The sequence below is a fragment of the Salmo salar genome, chromosome ssa28 (genome assembly GCF_905237065.1).
Source record: "Salmo salar chromosome ssa28, Ssal_v3.1, whole genome shotgun sequence".
Taxonomy (NCBI): Eukaryota; Metazoa; Chordata; class Actinopteri; order Salmoniformes; family Salmonidae; genus Salmo; species Salmo salar.
Genome location: NC_059469.1, coordinates 2,865,308 through 2,884,248, shown reverse-complemented (window position 1 = coordinate 2,884,248; position 18,941 = coordinate 2,865,308). Strand labels below are relative to the sequence as shown.

At 44.3% G+C, this 18,941-nt stretch overlaps 1 protein-coding gene across 1 annotated transcript; it reads left to right on the top strand.

Annotated features, from left to right (window-relative positions):
* The first annotated feature begins 1,435 nt into the window (after window positions 1–1,435).
* Window positions 1,436–7,874, top strand: arf2b (ARF GTPase 2b). The gene is made up of 5 exons (XM_014179128.2): window positions 1,436–1,550; window positions 5,287–5,439; window positions 5,563–5,673; window positions 5,805–5,929; window positions 6,163–7,874. The coding sequence occupies exons 2-5, from the start codon at window positions 5,292–5,294 to the stop codon at window positions 6,322–6,324; spliced, it is 546 nt and encodes a 181-aa protein (XP_014034603.1). The 5' UTR covers window positions 1,436–1,550; window positions 5,287–5,291; the 3' UTR covers window positions 6,325–7,874.
* The last annotated feature ends 11,067 nt before the right edge of the window (window positions 7,875–18,941 follow it).

Below are 18,941 nucleotides of genomic sequence, written 5' to 3'. Positions count from 1 at the left end.
AATTTGCTTCCTTGTGTGTATCGTCAGGTAATTACATTTATTGTATTTTGTACTATTTTTGTAATTGTTATTTTTGATTACAAAATACCCAATCTGATATTGACAAGCGAGTGATGAATCATGAATCTACAGCCATCAATATATTGGGAGGAGGTCAGATACCTGGCAGTGTGGGGCCGGAACAACAACCTCTCCCTCAACGTCAGTAAGACCAAGGAGCTGATGGTGGACAACAGTAGAGCGGGTCGAGAGCTTCAAGTTCCTCTGTCTCCAAATCACTAAGAACTTATATAAAAATGGTCCATATAATTGTGCACAGTTGTGAAGAAGGCGCGACAGTGCCTCTTCCCCCTCAGGAGGTTGAAAAGGTTTAGCAGACGGCCCAGTACATCACTGGGACCGAGCTGCCTGCCATCCAGGACCTCTATATAAGACGGTGTGAAAGGAAGGCCCGGAAAATCATTAAAGACTCCAACCACCAAAGCCATAGACCGTTCTCTCTGCTTCCGCATGGCAAGCGGTACCGCTCCATCAAGTCTGACACCAACAGGCTCCTGAACAGCTTCTATCCCCATGCCATAAGACTGCTAAATAGCGAACTACATAGTCCATGTAGCCATTTTGTTAGCGATCTGAGTTGACCCATATATTTTATTCTTATTTTTGCACTGTCTTGATGCACACTCACAGGACATTACACACTTACATACACTGACACTCCAACACATAAAAACAATCACTCCATAATTTGCTCACACACACATAATATGCACTTACATTTATACTGACTCTACACGCACAAACACACACACAATGTATGCTGCTACTACTCTGTTTATCATATACTGATGCCTAGTCACCTTATCCCTATACATATCTACCTCCTTTCTTTAAAAACACAATGCAAAAGTGTAATGAAGTAAGATCACATCGGTTACAGATCCATGGACTTTTTTCTCTGACAAATATTTTGCCGATAATAAGTATAGTTACTCATAACAATACGATGATCTGTGTCCCTCAGCAATTCTGCCTTTTATCTGTGTGATGTAGGCATGGTGCATACCATTCATGTTTTGAAGACAATCCATCATGTTGAGAATAATTCATCACTAACATCTGTTATTTTGAGTTGGAATACTTCAGTAAAGTTTGTGTTTAAAACAAGCTCTGTGGATTTGGGAAAGAAGACACCCTGATATATCACCTCACTGAAGAGTCAGTGCAGATTGAGTTGAATGACAGAAGATTCTACTACTTACTGCATTGATCCGAATCTATTATCTGCCACTGCACACCTTGCATTGACAATGAGAATCAAAAGTAGTTGGCTAAAATGTGTAGCTAGTTTCACTTCCTTGTCTACGAATCCTTTCGGCCCCGTGATTGGATAACATGGTATAACAGGAGGGGGCTTTAAATATAATGGGCGATATGATTGGATAAGATTAATAGTAGGAATTGCCCACACACCGGTGTCTCATGAGCTGCGCAAACCGCCATTTTGGAGTGACTGAAAGAGACGAAAGATCGAGAAGCCGTGTTCTAAGGTGAATATATCATACCTACATAACAGCGTACATGACGTTATGTTAACATACAATAATGTATATGTTCGAGTGAACTAAAATCGGACAAAAATGTCCCGTTTCCGCTTGCTCAAATGACGTCATCATTTCCTCTACATCTGACGCGTCATTAGCTAGCTACATATGCTATTGCTAAGTTAACTAACATTGCCTCGTCCTTCAGGCCATTTGCTGACCATAGTTTTGGCATACGATTGGTACCAAATGTGTGTAAAACGACACGTTCGGTCAACGTATGAAATACCTGAGATCCTCAGTTTGTTGTGTTATGGTTGTCTGTTAACTAGCATCCGCCCATGCTGGCTAATTAGCTAAGCTTCTTCGTTTAGCTTTAGCTAGCTAGAATAAGAATATTGTCGGCCGTCCAGTTCACTGTCTACCGGGTACGACTGTTGCGAAGTAAATGTTTTATACTTGAATCACAATTGTATGTTGCTTTCTAGATCTGATGGGAAGCATTCAGGCTTAGCTAAGCGGGAGGCCTTCCTCGGCCAGTACTAATCGTGCTGTTTGGATCGCATTGCTAACGTAGGTGTATTCATAATTGCATAGAGTATTGCAGCTCGGGCGGAGGAGCAATCACAAACTTGGCAAAATAATGACTACATTATGGTGATGATTATTGTCCCAGAACTCCAGCTATCGAGCTCATACCCCTGATAGGCTCAAAGCAGCTTGCAGTGGCCTGTCAGCTGACATCAATTGTACTGCAGGTTGTATGCAGCGATGAAGGAAACTCGGGATATTTTCGACTTGGAAAGTCGGAGACAGAGGTCCGACTTTTCCAGTTGGAAAGTATCAGAATCAACCAATAGGAAGCTCCACGGAAAAAAGCGTATGCAAATTTTAACTCGTAGGTTCCGAATTGTGTTAAACAAGGCAGTAGTTTATGCCATGTGCACTTAACGTGGGTGGGCAATAATTTTGTGGGCCACATTGGGTTTTAAAAATTCAGCAGAGCCACACTGATTTTGTTTCTGGACTGATTTGTTAGTCAAAAGCAATTTGCCTGGCTGATAAAGTGCAGTTATTTGAAAACGTATAGGTTCATTATAATTTCTACATACTTTGTCTAGTTTTAGAAGTTCAGGAGTGGCCTGGAGTTTTTTTTTTTTTAACCCCCAACCCCAATTTTTTGTTGTTGAAATATATACATAAAAGTACAATACCAGTCAAAAGTTTGGACACATACTCATTCCAGGGTTTTTCTTTATTTGTACTATTTTCTACATTGTAGAATAATAGTGAAGACATCAAAACTATGAAATCAATCAATAAAATGTCTTTATAAAGCCCTTCTTACATCAGCTGATGTCACAAAGTGCTGTGCAGAAACCCAGCCTAAAATAAAACACGTGGAATCATGTAGTAACCAACAAAGTGTTAAACAAATCAAAACATATTTTATATTCTTCAAAGTAGCCACCCTTTGCCTTGATGACAGCTTTGCACACTCTTGGCATTCTCTCAACCAGCTTCATTGAGTGGTGCAGCAGTCTAAGGCACTGTTTCTTAGTGCAAGAAGCATCACTACAGTCCCTGGTTCGAATCCAGGCTGTATCACATCCGGCCGTGATTGGGAGTCCCATAGGGCGGTGCACAATTGGACCAGCGTCGTCCGGGTTTGGCCAGGGTAGGCCGTCATTGTAAATAAGAATTTGTTCTTAACTGACTTGCCTAGTTAAATAAAAATAATACTTTGAGGTAGTCACCTGGAATACATTTCAATTAAAAGGTGTGCCTTGTTAAAAGTTAATTTGAGGAACTTCTTTCCTTAATGTATTTCAGCCAATCAGTTGTGTTGTGACAAGGTAGGGGTGGTATACAGAAGATAGCTCTATTTGGTAAAAGACCAAGTCTATATTATAGCAAGAACATCTCAAATAAGAAAAGAGAAACGACAGTCCATCATTACTTTAAGACATGAAGGTCAGTCAATCTGGAACATTTCTAGAATTTTGAACGTTTCTTCAAGTGCAGTTGCAAAAACCATCAAGCGCTATGATGAAACTGGCTCTCATGAGGACCGCCACAGGAAAGGAAGACCCAGAGTTACCTCTGCTGCAGCTGATAAGTTCATTAGAGTTAACTGCACCTCAGAAATTGCAGCCCAAATAAATTCTTCAGACTTCAAGTAATTGACTCATCTCAACATCAACTGTGCAGAGGAGACTGCGCGAATCAGGCCTTCATGGTTGAATTGCTGCAAAGAAACCACTACTAAATGACACCAATAAGAAGAAGAGACTTGCTTGGGCCAAGAAATGCGAGCAATGGACATTAGACCGGTGGAAATCTGTCCAAATTTGAGTTTTTTGGTTTCAACCGCCGTGTCTTTGTGAGTAGGTAAATGGATGATCGCCACATGTGTTTCCCACCGTGAAGCATGGAGGAAGAGGTGTTATGGTGTGGGGGTGCTTTGCTGGTGACACTGTGATGTATTTAGTAATCAAGGCACACTTAACCAGCATGGCTAGCACAGCATTCTGCAACTACGCCATTCCATCTGGTTTGCGCTCAGTGAGACTATCATTTGTTTTTCAACAGGACAATGACCCAAAACACACCCCCAGGCTGTGTAAGGCTATTTGAACAAGAAGGCGATGGCATGCTGCATCAGATTACCTGGCCTCCACAATCACCCGACCTCAACCCAATTGAGATGGTTTGGAATGAGTCGGACCGCAAAGTGAAGGAAATGCAGCCAACAAGTCCTCAGGATATGTGGGAACTCCTTCAAGAATGTTGGAAAAGCGTTCCTCATGAAGCTGGTTAAGAGAATGCCAAGCGTGTGCAAAGCTGTCACCAAGGCAAAGGATGGCTACTTTGAAGAATCTCAAATATATAATATATTTTGATTTGTTTAACACTGTTTTGGTTACTATGTGATTCTATATGTGTTATATTATAGTTCTGATGCCTTCACTCTTATTCTACAATGTAGAAAATAGTTAAAGAAAAACCCTTTTAATGAGTAGGTGTGTCCAAACTTTTGACTGGTACTGTATGTGGACACACCTTAAAACTAATGGATTCGGCTATTTCAGCCACACCCATTGCTGACGGGTGTACAAAATCGAGCACACCGCCATGCAATCTCCATAGCCCAACATTGGCAGTAGAATGACCTTACTGAAGAGCTCAGTGACATTCAACGTGGCACCGTCATAGGATACCACCTTTCCAACAAGTCAGTTTGTCAAACTTCTGCCCTTATAGAGCTGCCCCGGTCAACTGTAAGTGCTGTTGTTGTGAAGTGGAAACCTCTAGGAGCAACAACTGCTCAGCCGCAAAGTGGTAGGCCACACGAGCTCACAGAGCGGGACCACCGAGTGCTCTGAACCTTATTTAATTTGGTTAATTCTGGTACTTTCAAGTGAGGAAACTCATCTTTCTATAATGAGTTTCCAAGTCGGAAATGTCTACGTTTCCTAGTTCCGACTAGCCAGTGAATGCGGCATTAGCTCTGACGTGCTAAATGCACTGAATGCATGCACAGTCATACATCTAACTAAAGCTGTAGACTACATAACAGGCTGTTGGGTTTGGGGAATATGTTGGTGGTTGGGAGTTCATTTCTGCAGACTTATCTGCCCCCTTGAATTTACATAGCTAATAGTATTCCGTTAGAAATGTAAACATGTACCATTACTGATTACCTAATTTCACCTTGCATTCCTCTTTCTCCTCACATAAGTTACCATGGGGAATATGTTTGGAAGCCTGTTCAAGGGCCTATTTGGCAAGAAGGAGATGAGGATTCTCATGGTTGGACTCGATGCTGCCGGAAAAACAACCATCCTGTACAAACTCAAACTAGGAGAGATTGTCACCACCATTCCTACAATTGGTAAGGACAATTTTCCTTGAAAGCATTAGCCTATCACCAAAAGGAATTCCACTGCCAGATTAGGCTACGTATGGAATATGTGCCTCATTAATGCCTCTGTAACATTCTGTGTTCTTTGTCCAGGTTTTAATGTTGAAACGGTAGAATACAAGAACATCAGCTTCACAGTGTGGGACGTTGGCGGTCAAGACAAAATCAGGCCGTTATGGCGCCACTACTTCCAGAACACTCAAGGTAAGATCCAATGGCGCTTTGAAGAGCGTTGGCAACGGTGGTCCATAGATGGCCCCATCATTACAAGAACAAGGCTCGCTAGTCAGAGAACCAGTGTCACATTCTCAATATCTAACTGTGTACCTCTGCAGGGCTTATCTTTGTGGTGGACAGCAACGACAGGGAGCGAGTGAACGAGGCGAGGGAGGAGTTGCAGAGAATGCTCGCAGAGGACGAGCTGAGAGATGCCGTGCTGCTCGTTTTTGCAAACAAACAGGTGAGCTTGTTTACTTTGTGCAAAGGAGGGTGTTCATATCTGAATTCTGACTGCCCTACCTCCTTGTAGTGCTCTTTTCTCCTGCTAAACATTATGTGAGTGGACCGTACTCATTGATCATGCACACATAATCATTATTTGCATTGCCAACCCCTTGCGCTATCACTGGGCTTGAGTAAGATATTATAATTGCACAGTGTGGTAGAGGATAAATCATTTGAACCCTTTCTCAGGACCTTCCCAATGCAATGAATGCTGCGGAGATCACAGACAAGCTGGGGCTCCACGCTCTCCGCCAGCGCAGCTGGTACATCCAAGCCACCTGTGCTACTAGCGGGGACGGCCTCTACGAGGGCCTCGACTGGCTCTCCAACCAGCTCAAGAACCAGAAATGATCCATTCCACCATTTCCCCCCCCCCTTCTTTCTGTCTGACAAGATGGCAGCACCGGTTCCAAGCCCCTGGACCTTCGGAACTCCTCTCTCCACAATCTTTCTCCAAAAACCTCATCCTTCATCTCTTTTTCTGTATCAAACCTTACTCCTGGGGCTCTAGCCTGTGCTGCTTGTGTGTGTGTGTTCTGTGTGTTTGCAGTCGTGTGTGGGTGTGAAGGAGTCCCTGTGTCTGTTAGCTGGGATTGGGAGTAACCCTGGCGTGCCTTTAACACACCTCCGGTGGAAATGGTGGTCTGGCTCCTCAAGCGCCACCCCACCACATCCCACCCAGGCCAACTCTGTCTTGCACGATCCCCTCTTCCCCATACCAAGCATGGTTTTTACAAGGCAAAGAAAGAGCAAGAGTGCAAACGGTTCACCTCTCTGTCCTTGGTAGATATTTAACTTTATTTGTCCCACCAGTGTTGAGACTGAATAATAGGCCTTGCATTTTAACGTGTTTGTTTTGAAACCTTACCTAACCCCACCTGTGATAAAACGACATCGTGACCTGTATCAGGTTGAAACAAATCAAAAAGATCTCCTTCCACTCTTGGTTGTTCTTTGCATCATTTGAAAACCATGCTTTTCTTTTTTTATTATTATATTACCAACATCTCTTAGCAATGGTTCTCTAGCGAACACTACCAATTTCCCTGCAAGAGAGGGAGAGACCATGAAGCACAAACCAACAACCATAGGGAAATATTCTCCCTCTAAGGTTAAAATTCGCTTTGAATTTTAAAACGGTAAATGTTACGACTTCCTTTTTGGTCATTTTTGAATTGTGAAAACTTGACACATTTTGACCAAATTTATTGACTGAATTTAAAGCAAAGGTTGTCCTAATGGCAAAAGTTGTTCCTGCATTTTCAATTTGTCACCTATTTATTCAACTGAGCATTTCAACACATGGTTGTTTTCATAGGCTGCATTGGGCTGGTCGACTGTTGACATTCAGAAGCTTCAAACTTTATTCCTTGAAATGTTCCATGTCTGTTGTCTCTAGTTCTAGCATTTCTGTTTGTTCAACTGCTGAACCAAATGCAATTGAGCAGTATGACAAATCTTGTATATTAAACGTAGTGTACCCTCAAGGGTGTAAACGCTCTACATTTTGTGTTCTACCTGGAAATGTTCAAGAGATTATTATTCTTGTCTCAGAGGTTGGCTGTACCCAGCTTCTTGCTAATTTTGTGGCTGTGATGAAGGAAAAGCACCAAATATGCTAGGGCTAGGCTAATGAAGAAAATAAGCCTAGCTCAAGGGTCTGAGTGCTTCATACTTGAGTTACTAAGACCAACCGGTATTGGTACCAGTACCTCCATTCCAAGAGCTGTAAGAAGGACTACAGAGGGCATGGGCCGGGGGGATAACCGCCCTCTTAAATTGTGTGACTGGAGGTTATGCTGGCACTTCTGTTAAGAATGATTGTAAATCTGTAAGTTTTCCCCTGCAACTGTTTCTGTGGGGTTTTCCTGAACACATTAAATGATATGATTTGATCCGAACAACTTGTGTTGACAATGAGATGATTTGTGTGACAGTGGGAAGAGTAGAATTTAGCTTTAAAGAAAAAAATGTATAGATCCCACAAAGCATTTACCAACTGCAACGTATCTTTTTTGGTGCAGTCCGGACCGGCCTTGTTTTCAACGTACAAGAACGTTGATTTTTGGTCCGGCTCAAACCAATCATAGATGTCTATGTTTGGTTCAGATTTGGACCGGCCTTGATTTCAACATCCACAGACATTTTTTGCCCAAACATAGATGTCTATAATTGGTTCAGATTTGGTCTGGACCGGACAAAATCTGAACCAATCATAGACATCTATGTTTCACAAGTTTGGACAGTACATTACAGTACAGTAAAGAGAGTATAGTACAATACAGTAAAGTACAATTAAACTATTGTACCCTACTTTACTGACTTAAACTACTGTACTTTACTGAATAAAGCTCTACTGTTCTGTACTAAACTGCCGCACTATAATAAACAATAAGGCCCGAGGCAGAGTGGTATATGGCCAATATACCACGGCTAAGGGCTGTTCTTCTGCACAACGCGGAGTGCCTGGACACAGCCCTTAGCTGTGGTATATTGGCCATATATCACAAACCCCAGAGGTGCCTTATTGCTATTATAAACTGGTTACCAACATAATTTAAGCAGTAAAAATTTATATTTTGTCATACCAATCAGCATTCAGGCCTCGAACCTCACAGTTTATAATGTGATGTTCAACTAGTGAAACAGCCTAGACGTCTATGATTAGTTCAGATTTGGATCTGATCTGTACCGACCAAATTTGTATGTGTTCAGGGGCGGAGCTCAAGTGTTTATTTTTTCATTTACATGTTGGTCACTCAGCAAATGCTCTTATCTAGAGCGACTTAGTCAGTGCAGCCAAATAAGATAAACAATCGCATATCACAGTCATAGCAAGAAGAAAAATATCTGTAATCGTTACTGAGAATGTTATTGTAGTTGAAGTGAATTGTTTTGTTCTGTCAGTTGGAATACTTTGACCATCTTCGCTGCCCGTTTTAAAGCTTTTGACATAAGTGCATGTCACAGATGGGACCAATAATACAGTTGAAATCGAAAGTTTACATACACTTAGGTTGGAGTCATTAAAAATCGTTTTCAACCACCCAACAAATTTCTTGTTAACAAACTATAGTTTTGGCAAGTCGGTTAGGCCATCTACTTTGCATGACACAAGTCATTTTTCCAACAATTGTTTACGGACCGATTATTTAACTTATAATTCACTGTATCACAATTCCAGTGGGTCAGAAGATTACATACACTAAGTTAACTGTGCCTTTAAACAGCTTGGAAAATTCCAGAAAATTGTCATGGCTTTAGAAGCTTCTGATAGGCTAATTGACATCATTTGAGTCAATTGGAGGTGTACCTGTGGATGTATTTCAAGGCATACCTTCAAACTCAGTGCCTCTCTGCTTGACATCATGGGAAAATCAAAAGAAATCAGCCAAGACCTCTGGTTCGTCCTTGGGACTAATTTCTAAACGCCTGAAGGTACCACGTTCATCTGTACAAACAATAGTACGTAAGTATAAACACCATGAGACCACGCAGCTGTCATACCGCTCAGGAAGGAGACACGTTCTGTTTCCTAGAGAGGAATGTACTTTGGGGCGAAAAGTGCAAATCAATCCCAGAACAACAGCAAAGGACCTTGTGAAGATGCTGGAGGAAACAGGTACAAAAGTATCTATACTGCTCAAAAAAATAAAGGGAACACTAAAATAACACATCCTAGATCTGAATGAATGAAATAATCTTATTAAATACTTTTTTCTTTACATAATTGAATGTGCTGACAACAAAATCACACAAAAATAATCAATGGAAATCCAATTTATCAACCCATGGAGGTCTGGATTTGGAGTCACACTAAAAATTAAAGTGGAAAACCACACTACAGGCTGATCCAACTTTGATGTAATGTCCTTAAAACAAGTCAAAATGAGGCTCAGTAGTGTGTGTGGCCTCCACGTGCCTGTATGACCTCCCTACAACGCCTGGGCATGCTCCTGATGAGGTGGCGGATGGTCTCCTGAGGGATCTCCTCCCAGACCTGGACTAAAGCATCCGCCAACTCCTGGACAGTCTGTGGTGCAACGTGGCGTTGGTGGATGGAGCGAGACATGATGTCCCAGATGTGGTCAATTGGATTCAGGTCTGGGGAACGGGCGGGCCAGTCCATAGCATCAATGCCTTCCTCTTACAGGAACTGCTGACACACTCCAGCCACATGAGGTCTAGCATTGTCTTGCATTAGGAGGAACCCAGGGCCAACCGCACCAGCATATGGTCTCACAAGGGGTCTGAGGATCTCATCTCGGTACCTAATGGCAGTCAGGCTACCTCTGGCAAGCACATGGAGGGCTGTGCGGCCCCCCAAAGAAATGCCACCCCACACCATGACTGACCCACCGCCAAACCGGTCATGCTGGAGGATGTTGCAGGCAGCAGAACGTTCTCCACGGCGTCTCCAGACTCTGTCACGTCTGTCACATGTGCTCAGTGTGAACCTGCTTTCATCTGTGAAGAGCACAGGGCGCCAGTGGCGAATTTGCCAATCTTGGTGTTCTCTGGCAAATGCCAAACGTCCTGCACGGTGTTGGGCTGTAAGCACAACCCCCACCTGTGGACGTCGGGCCCTCATACCACCCTCATGGAGTCTGTTTCTGACCGTTTGAGCAGACACATGCACATTTGTGGCCTGCTGGAGGTCATTTTGCAGGGTTCTGGCAGTGCTCCTCCTGCTCCTCCTTGCACAAAGGCGGAGGTAGCGGTCCTGCTGCTGGGTTGTTGCCCTCCTACGGCCTCCTCCACGTCTCCTGATGTACTGGCCTGTCTCCTGGTAGCGCCTCCATGCTCTGGACACTACGCTGACAGACACAGCAAACCTTCTTGGCACAGCTCGCATTGATGTGCCATCCTGGATGAGCTGCACTACCTGAGCCACTTGTGTGGGTTGTAGACTCCATCTCATGCTACCACTAGAGTGAAAGCACTGCCAGCATTCAAAAGTGACCAAAACATCAGCCAGGAAGCATAGGAACTGAGAAGTGGTCTGTGGTCCCCACCTGCAGAACCACTCCTTTATTGGGGGTGTCTTGCTAATTGCCTATAATTTCCACCTGTTGTCTATTCCATTTGCACAACAGCATGTGAAATGTATTGTCAATCAGTGTTGCTTCCTAAGTGGACAGTTTGATTTCACAGAAGTGTGATTGACTTGGAGTTACATTGTGTTGTTTAAGTGTTCCCTTTATTTTTTTGAGCAGTGTATATCCACAGTAAAACGAGTCCTATATCGACATAACCTGAAAGGCCGCTCAGCATGTAAGAAGACACTGCTCCAAAAGCCAGACAAAGGTTTGCAACTGCACATGGGGACAAAGATCGTACTTTTTGGAAATATAAATAGAACTGTTTGGCCATAATGACCATCGTTTTGTTTGGAGGAAAAAGGGGGAGGCTTGCAAGCCAAAGAACACCATCCCAATCGTGAAGCACGGGGGTGGCAGCATCATGTTGTGGGGGTACTCTGCTGCAGGAGGGACTGGTGCACTTCACAAAATAGATGGCATCATGAGGAAGAAAAATGATGTGGATATATTGAAGCAACATCTCAAGACATCAGTCAGGAAGTTAAAGCTTGGTCGCGTATGGGCCTTCCAAATGGACAATGACCCCAAGCATACTTCTAAAGTTGTGGAAAAATGGCTTAACAAAGTCAAGGTATTGGAGTGGCCATCACAAAGCCCTGACCTCAATCCCATAGAAATTTGTGGGCAGAACTGAAAAAGCGTGTGCGAGCAAGGAGGCCTACAAACCTGACTCCGTTACACCAGTTCTGTCAGGAGGAATGGAACAAAATTCGCCCAACTTATTGTGGGAAGCCTGTGGAAGGCTTCCCGAAACGTTTGACACAAGTTAAACAATTTAAAGGCAATGCTACCAAATAGTAACTGAGTGTATGTAAACTTCTGACCCACTGGGAATGTGATGAAAGAAATAAAAGCTGAAAGAAATCATTCTCTCTACTATTATTCTGACATTTCACATTCTTAAAATAAAGTGGTGATCCTACCTGACCTAAAACAGGGAATTTCTACTTGGATTAAATATCAGGAATTGTGAAAAACTGAGTTTAAATGTATTTGGCTAAGGTGTATGTAAACTTCCGACTTCAACTGTATATGAGAGGGCCATTGATCCTGATGCAGAACTCGCTCTCTTTGGCTGCTCAGAGTCTGTTCTAAGATAGACCTATGAGGAACAGTCTCTGATGTTTGGAATGGTGGCTGCAAAAAAAAATTGCCTCACAGAATGGAAGTCACCCACCCCCTTTGTTCAGTAGATGGCTAGCAGAAATTATTAACACCATTAACTTGGAAAATATTTGTTTTTTTTAGGACCAACTCCTCCAGCAGATTTCTCAAGGTTTGGGGTCTGTTTCTGGACCGTCTGGACAGAGACTGACTGTGAAAACTGACTAGGAACACTTACTGTTGTTGTAACTGTCATTGTTGCTCTACTTCATTTCATATGTCTGGCAGCTATGTTCTTTTTTGTTTTTTTGTGCTTTTGTTTTGTACTAAATTGCAAAAGAAAATCCTTTAAAATAAATATATATATATATTTTTTTAAGTGGTCAGATGACGCAGATGCTAAGCTTCAGGACTGTTTTGCTTGCACAGACTGGAATGTGTTCTGGGATTCTTCCAATGGCATTGAAGTACACCACATCAGTCACTGGCTTCATCAATAAGTGCATCGATGACGTCGTCCCCACAGGGACCGTACGTACATACCCCAACCAGAAGCCATGGATTACGGGCAACATCCGCACTGTGCTAACGGGTAAAGGGTAGAGCAGACGTTTCAAGGGGCGGGACCTTATTCCGGATGCTTATAAGAAATCCCGTTATGCCCTCAGACGAACCATCAAACAGGCAAAGTGTCAATACAGGACTAAGATTGAATCATACTACACCGGCTCTGACACTCGCCGGAAGTGGCAGGGCTTGCAAACTATTATAGACTACAAAGGTAAGCACAGCCGAGGGCTGCCCAGAAACACGAGCCTACCAGATGAGCTAAATTACTTTTATGCTTGCTTCGAGGCAAGCAACACTGAATCAGCTGTCCCGGATGACTTTGTGATCACACTCTCCATAGTCGATGTGTGTAAGACCTTTAAACAGGTCAACATTCACAAGGTCGCAGGGCCAGATGGATTACCAGGACGTGTACTCTGAACATGCGCTGACCAACTTGCAAGTGTCTTCACTGACATTTTCAACCTGTCCCTGACTGAGTCTGTAATACCACCATAGTCCCTGTGCCCAAGAACACTAAGGTAACCTGCCTAAATGACTACCGACCCGTAGCACTCACTCATGTAGCCATGAAATGCTTTGAAAGGCTGGTCATGGCTCACATCAACAGCATTATCCCAGAAACCCTAGACACACTCCAATTTGCATAACGACCCACAAGATCCACAGATGATGCAATCTCTATTGCACGCCACACTGCCCTTTCCCACCTTGACAAAGGGAACTCCTACGTGAGAATGCTATTCATTGACTACAGCTCAGCATTCAACACCATAGTGCCCTCAAAGCTCATCACTAAGCTAAGGACCCTGGGACTAAACAACTCCCCCTGCAACTGGATCCTGGACTTCCTGACGGGCCACCCCCAGGTGGCAAAGGTAGGCAACAACACATCTGCCATACTGATCCTCAACACGGGGGCCCCTCAGGGGTGCGTGCTCAGTCCCCTCCTGTACGCCCTGTTCACACATGACTGCATGGCCAGGCACGACTCCAACACCATCATTAAGTTTGCCGACGATGGGTATGCCTGATCACCGAAAACGATGAGACAGCCTATAGGGAGGAGGTGGTGCCAGGATAACAACCTCTCCCTCAATGTGATAAACACAAAGGAGATGATTGTAGACTACAGGAAAAGGATGACCGAGCACGCCCCCATTCTCATCGACGGGGCTGTAGTGGAGCATATTGAGAGCCTCAAGTCCACATCACCAACAAACTATCATGGTCCAAACACACCAAGACAGTCGTGAAGAGGACACTACAAAGCCTATTCCCTCTCGGGAGACTGAAAAGATTTGGCATGGGTCCTCAGATCCTCAAAAAGTTCTACAGCTGCACCTTTGAGAATATCCTGACGGGTTGCATCACTGCCTGGTATGGCAACTCCTCGTCCTCCAACCCCAAGGCACTACAGAAGGTAGTGCGGGGCCAAGCTTCCTGCCATCCAGGACCTCTATACCAGGCTGTGTCAGAGGAAGGCCCTAAAAATTGACTTCTGAACAGCTAATCAAATGGCTACCCAGACTATTTGCATTGTCCTCCCCTCCACCATCTTTTAAGCTCTGCTACTTTCTGGTTATTATCTATACATAGTCACTTTAACACTACCTATATGTACATATTACCTCAATTACCTCGACTAACCTGTGCCCACGCACATTGACTCTGTACCGGTACCCCCTGTATATAGCCTCGCTACTGTTATTTTACTTACTGCTGCACTTTAATTATTTGTTATTTACATTTTTTCCTTATCTATTTTTTTAACACTTATTTTTCTTAACTGTATTGTTGGTTAAGGGCTTGTAAGTAAGCATTTCACTAAGGTTTACACCTGTTGTATTCGGCGCATGTGATAAATACAATTTCATTTGAGCATTTCACAGCTTTACAAGTAGGCTGCAACTGGGGTGTGTTTCATGATTAACGACTCATTGTGAAATTCTAGGAACATTCAGGAACTCAAGTCATTTTGTTCACCCGACCTAGAATACCTCACAATTAAATACCGACTATATTATCTCCCAAGACAATTCTCCTCCGTCATCGCCAAGGCCATTTACATCCCACTTCAAGCCGAAACCTTGACGGCCCTCAAAGAACTTCACTGGACTTTATGCAAACTGAAAACAACATATCCTGAGGCTGCATTTATTGTAGCTGGGGATTTTAACAAAGCAGATCTAAGGATTAAGCTGCCGAAGTTATATCAACATATCGACTGTACAACTGTGCTGCTAAGACTCTCGACCAATGCTATTTATACTTCCGGAATACTTACAAGGCCCGCCCTCCTTTCGGCAAATCTGACCACGACTCCATCTTGCTCCTCCCGTCCAATAGGCAGAAACTCAAACAGGAAGTGCCCAATCGGAATCCACATTTCAGGATTGTTTTGATCCCATGGACTGGGATATGTTCTGGGTAGCTTGCGAAAAAATTATCTAGACGCATACACAGATACGGTGACTGAGTTTTTATAAGGAAGTGTAAAGGAGATGTAGTACCCACTGTGACTATTAAAACCTACCCTAACCAGAAACTGTGGATAGATGGTAGCATTCACGCAAACTGAAAGCGCGAACCACCGCATTAAACCATGGCAAGGTGACTGGTAATATGGCAGAATATAAACAGTGTAGTTATTCACTCCACAAGGCAATGAAACAAGCTAAACGTCAGTATAGAGAAAGTGGAGTCGCAATTCAATGGCTCAGACACAAGACGTTTGTGGCAGGGACTATAGACAATCACGGACTACAAAAGGAAACCCAGCCACATCGCAGAGACCAACGTCTTGCTTCCGGACAGGCTAAACACATTTTCGCACACTTTGAGGATAACACAGTGCCACCGACGCGACCCGCTACCAAGGACTGTGGGCTCTCCTTCTCCGTGGCCGACGTGAGTAAAACATTTAAAGGTGTTAACCCTCGCAAGGCTGCCGGCCCAGACGGTATCCCTAGCCACGTCCTCAAAGCATGCGCAGACCAGCTGGCTGGTGTGTTTACGGGCATATTCAATCTCTCCCTATCCCAGTCTGCTGTCCGCACATGCTTCAAGATGGCCACCATTGTTCCTGTACCCAAGAAGGCAAAGGTGACTGAACTTAATGACTATCGCCCCGTAGCACTCACCTCTGTCATCATGAAGTGCTTTGAGAGACAATCAATCAATCAAATTTATTTATAAAGCCCTTTTTACATCAGCCGATGTCACAAAGTGCTGAACAGAAACCCAGCCTAAAACCCCAAACAGCAAGCAATGCAGATGTAGAAGCACGGTGGCTATGAAAAACTCCATAGAAAGACCTGAACCTAGGAAGAAACCTAGAGAGGAACCAGGCTCTGAGGGATGGCCAGTCCTCTTATGGCTGTGCCGGGCGGAGATTATAACAGAACATGACCAAGATGTTCAAATGTTCATAGATGACCAGCAGGGTCAGATAATAATCACAGTGGTTGTAGAGGGTGCAACAGGTCAGCACCTCTGGAGTAAATATCAGTTGGCTTTTCACAGCCAATCATTCAGAGTTAGAGACAGCAGGTGTGGTAGAGAGGGAGTCCAAAACAGCAGGTCCGGGACAAGGTAGCACGTCCAGTGAACAGGTCAGGGTTCCATAGCCGCAGGTAGAACATTTGAAACTGGAGCAGCAGCATGACCAGGTGGACTGGGGACAGCATGGAGTGATCAGGCCAAGTAGTCCTGAGGCATGGTCCTAGGCCCAGGTCCTCCGAGAGAAGAGAGAGAGAAAGAGAGAGAGAGAGAGAGTGAAAGAGTGATAGGAGAGAGAGAGAGAGAAGGATAAAGAGAAGGAGAGAGAGAAAAAGAGAGAGAGAATTAGTGAGCATACTTAAATTCACACAGGACACCGGATAAGACAGGAAAAATACTCCAGATATAACAGACTGACCCTAGCCCCCCGACACAAACTATTGCAGCATAAATACTGGAGGCTGAATCAGGAGGGGTCGAGAGACACGACGATAGCACCAGACAGGGCCAAACAGGCAGGATATACAGTTACCCCACCCAATTTGCCAAAGCACAGCCCCCACACCACCAGAGGGATATCTTCAACCACCAACCTACTACCCTGAGACAAGGCCGAGTATAGCCCATGAAGATCTCCCCCACGGCACGAACCCGAGGGGGGCACCAACCCTGACAGGAAGATCACGTCAGTGACTCAACCCACTCAAGTGACGCACCCCTCCTAGGGACAGCATGGAAGAGCACCAGTAAGCAAGTGACTCAGCCCCCGTAATAGGGATAGAGGCAGAGAATCCCATTGGAGAGAGGGGAACCAGCCAGGCAGAGACAGCAAAGGCGGTTGTCGCTCCAGTGCCTTTCCGTTCACCTTCACACCCCTGGGCCAGACTACACTCAGTCATAGGACCTACTGAAGAGATGAGTCTTCAATAAAGACTTAATGGTCGAGACCGAGTCTGCGTCTCTCACATGGATAGGCAGACCATTCCATAAAAATTGAGCTCTATAGGAGAAAGCCCTGCCTCCAGCTGTTTGCTTAGAAATTCTAGGGACAGTAAAGAGGTCTGTGTGTTGTGACCGTAGTGTATGCGTAGGTATGTACGGCAGGACCAAATCGGAAAGATACAGTGAGGGAAAAAAGTATTTGATCCCCTGCTGATTTTGTACGTTTGCCCACTGACAAATAAATGATCATTCTATCATTTTAATGGTAGGATTATTTGAACAGTGAGAGATAGAATAACAACAAAAAAATCCAGAAAAACGCATGTCAAAAATGTTATAAAATGATTTGCCTTTTAATGAGGGAAATAAGTATTTCACCCCTCTGCAAAACATGACTTAGTACATGGTGGCAAAACCCTTGTTGGCAATCACAGAGGTCAGACGTTTCTTGTAGTTGGCCACCAGGTTTGCACACATCTCAGGAGGGATTTTGTCCCACTCCTCTTTGCAGATCTTCTCCAAGTCATTAAGGTTTCGAGGCTGACGTTTGGCAACTCGAACCTTCAGCTCCTGGCTAGGCCACTCCAGGACCTTAATGTGCTTCTTCTTGAGCCACTCCTTTGTTGCCTTGGCCGTGTGTTTTGGGTCATTGTCATGCTGGAATACCCATCCACGACCCATTTTCAATGCCCTGGCTGAGGGAAGGAGGTTCTCACCCAAGATTTGACGGTACATGGCCCCGTCCATCGTCCCTTTGATGCGGTGAAGTTGTCCTGTCCCCTTAGCAGAAAAACACCCCCAAAGCATAATGTTTCCACCTCCATGTTTGACGGTGGGGATGGTGTTCTTGGGGTCATAGGCAGCATTCCTCCTCCTCCAAACACGGCGAATTGAGTTGAGGCCAAAGAGCTCCATTTTGGTCTCATCTGACCACAACACTTTCACCCAGTTGTCCTCTGAATCATTCAGATGTTCATTGGCAAACTTCAGACGGGCATGTATATGTGCTTTCTTGAGCAGGGGGACCTTGCGGGCGCTGCAGGATTTCAGTCCTTCACGGCGTAGTGTGTTACCAATAGTTTTCTTGGTGACGATGGTCCCAGCTGCCTTGAGATCATTGACAAGATCCTCCCGTGTAGTTCTGGGCTGATTCCTCACCGTTCTCATGATCATTGCAACTCCACGACGTGAGATCTTGCATGGAGCCCCAGGCCGAGGGAGATTGACAGTTCTTTTGTGTTTCTTCCTTTTGCGAATAATCGCACCAACTGTTGTCACCTTCTAACCAAGCTGCTTGGCGATGGTCTTGTAGCCCATTCCAGCCTTGTGTAGGTCTACAATCTTGTCCCTGACATCCTTGGAGAGCTCTTTGGTCTTGGCCATGGTGGAGAGTTTGGAATCTGATTGATTGCTTCTGTGGACAGGTGTCTATTATACAGGTAACAAGCTGAGATTAGGAGCACTCCCTTTAAGAGTGTGCTCCTAATCTCAGCTCGTTACCTGTATAAAAGACACCTGGGAGCCAGAAATCTTTGTGGTTGAGAGGGGGTCAAATACTTATTTCCCTCATTAAAATGCAAATCAATTTATACATTTCTTTGTCAGTGGGAAAACGTACAAAATCAGCAGGGGATCAAATACTTTTTTCCCTCACTGTAGGTAGGAGCAAACCCATGTAATGCTTTGTAGGTTAGCAGTAAAACCTTGAAATCAGCCCTAGCCTTAACAGGAAGCCAGTGTCGAGAGGCT

Excerpts from the sequence above, each read along its gene's own strand:
- arf2b (XM_014179128.2), top strand. The coding sequence starts at position 5,292 with ATGGGGAATATGTTTGGAAGCCTGTTCAAGGGCCTATTTGGCAAGAAG. Across the intron at positions 5,440-5,562 it reads CACCACCATTCCTACAATTG|GTTTTAATGTTGAAACGGTA; the intron begins GTAAGGACAATT and ends TTCTTTGTCCAG. Across the intron at positions 5,674-5,804 it reads CTACTTCCAGAACACTCAAG|GGCTTATCTTTGTGGTGGAC; the intron begins GTAAGATCCAAT and ends GTACCTCTGCAG.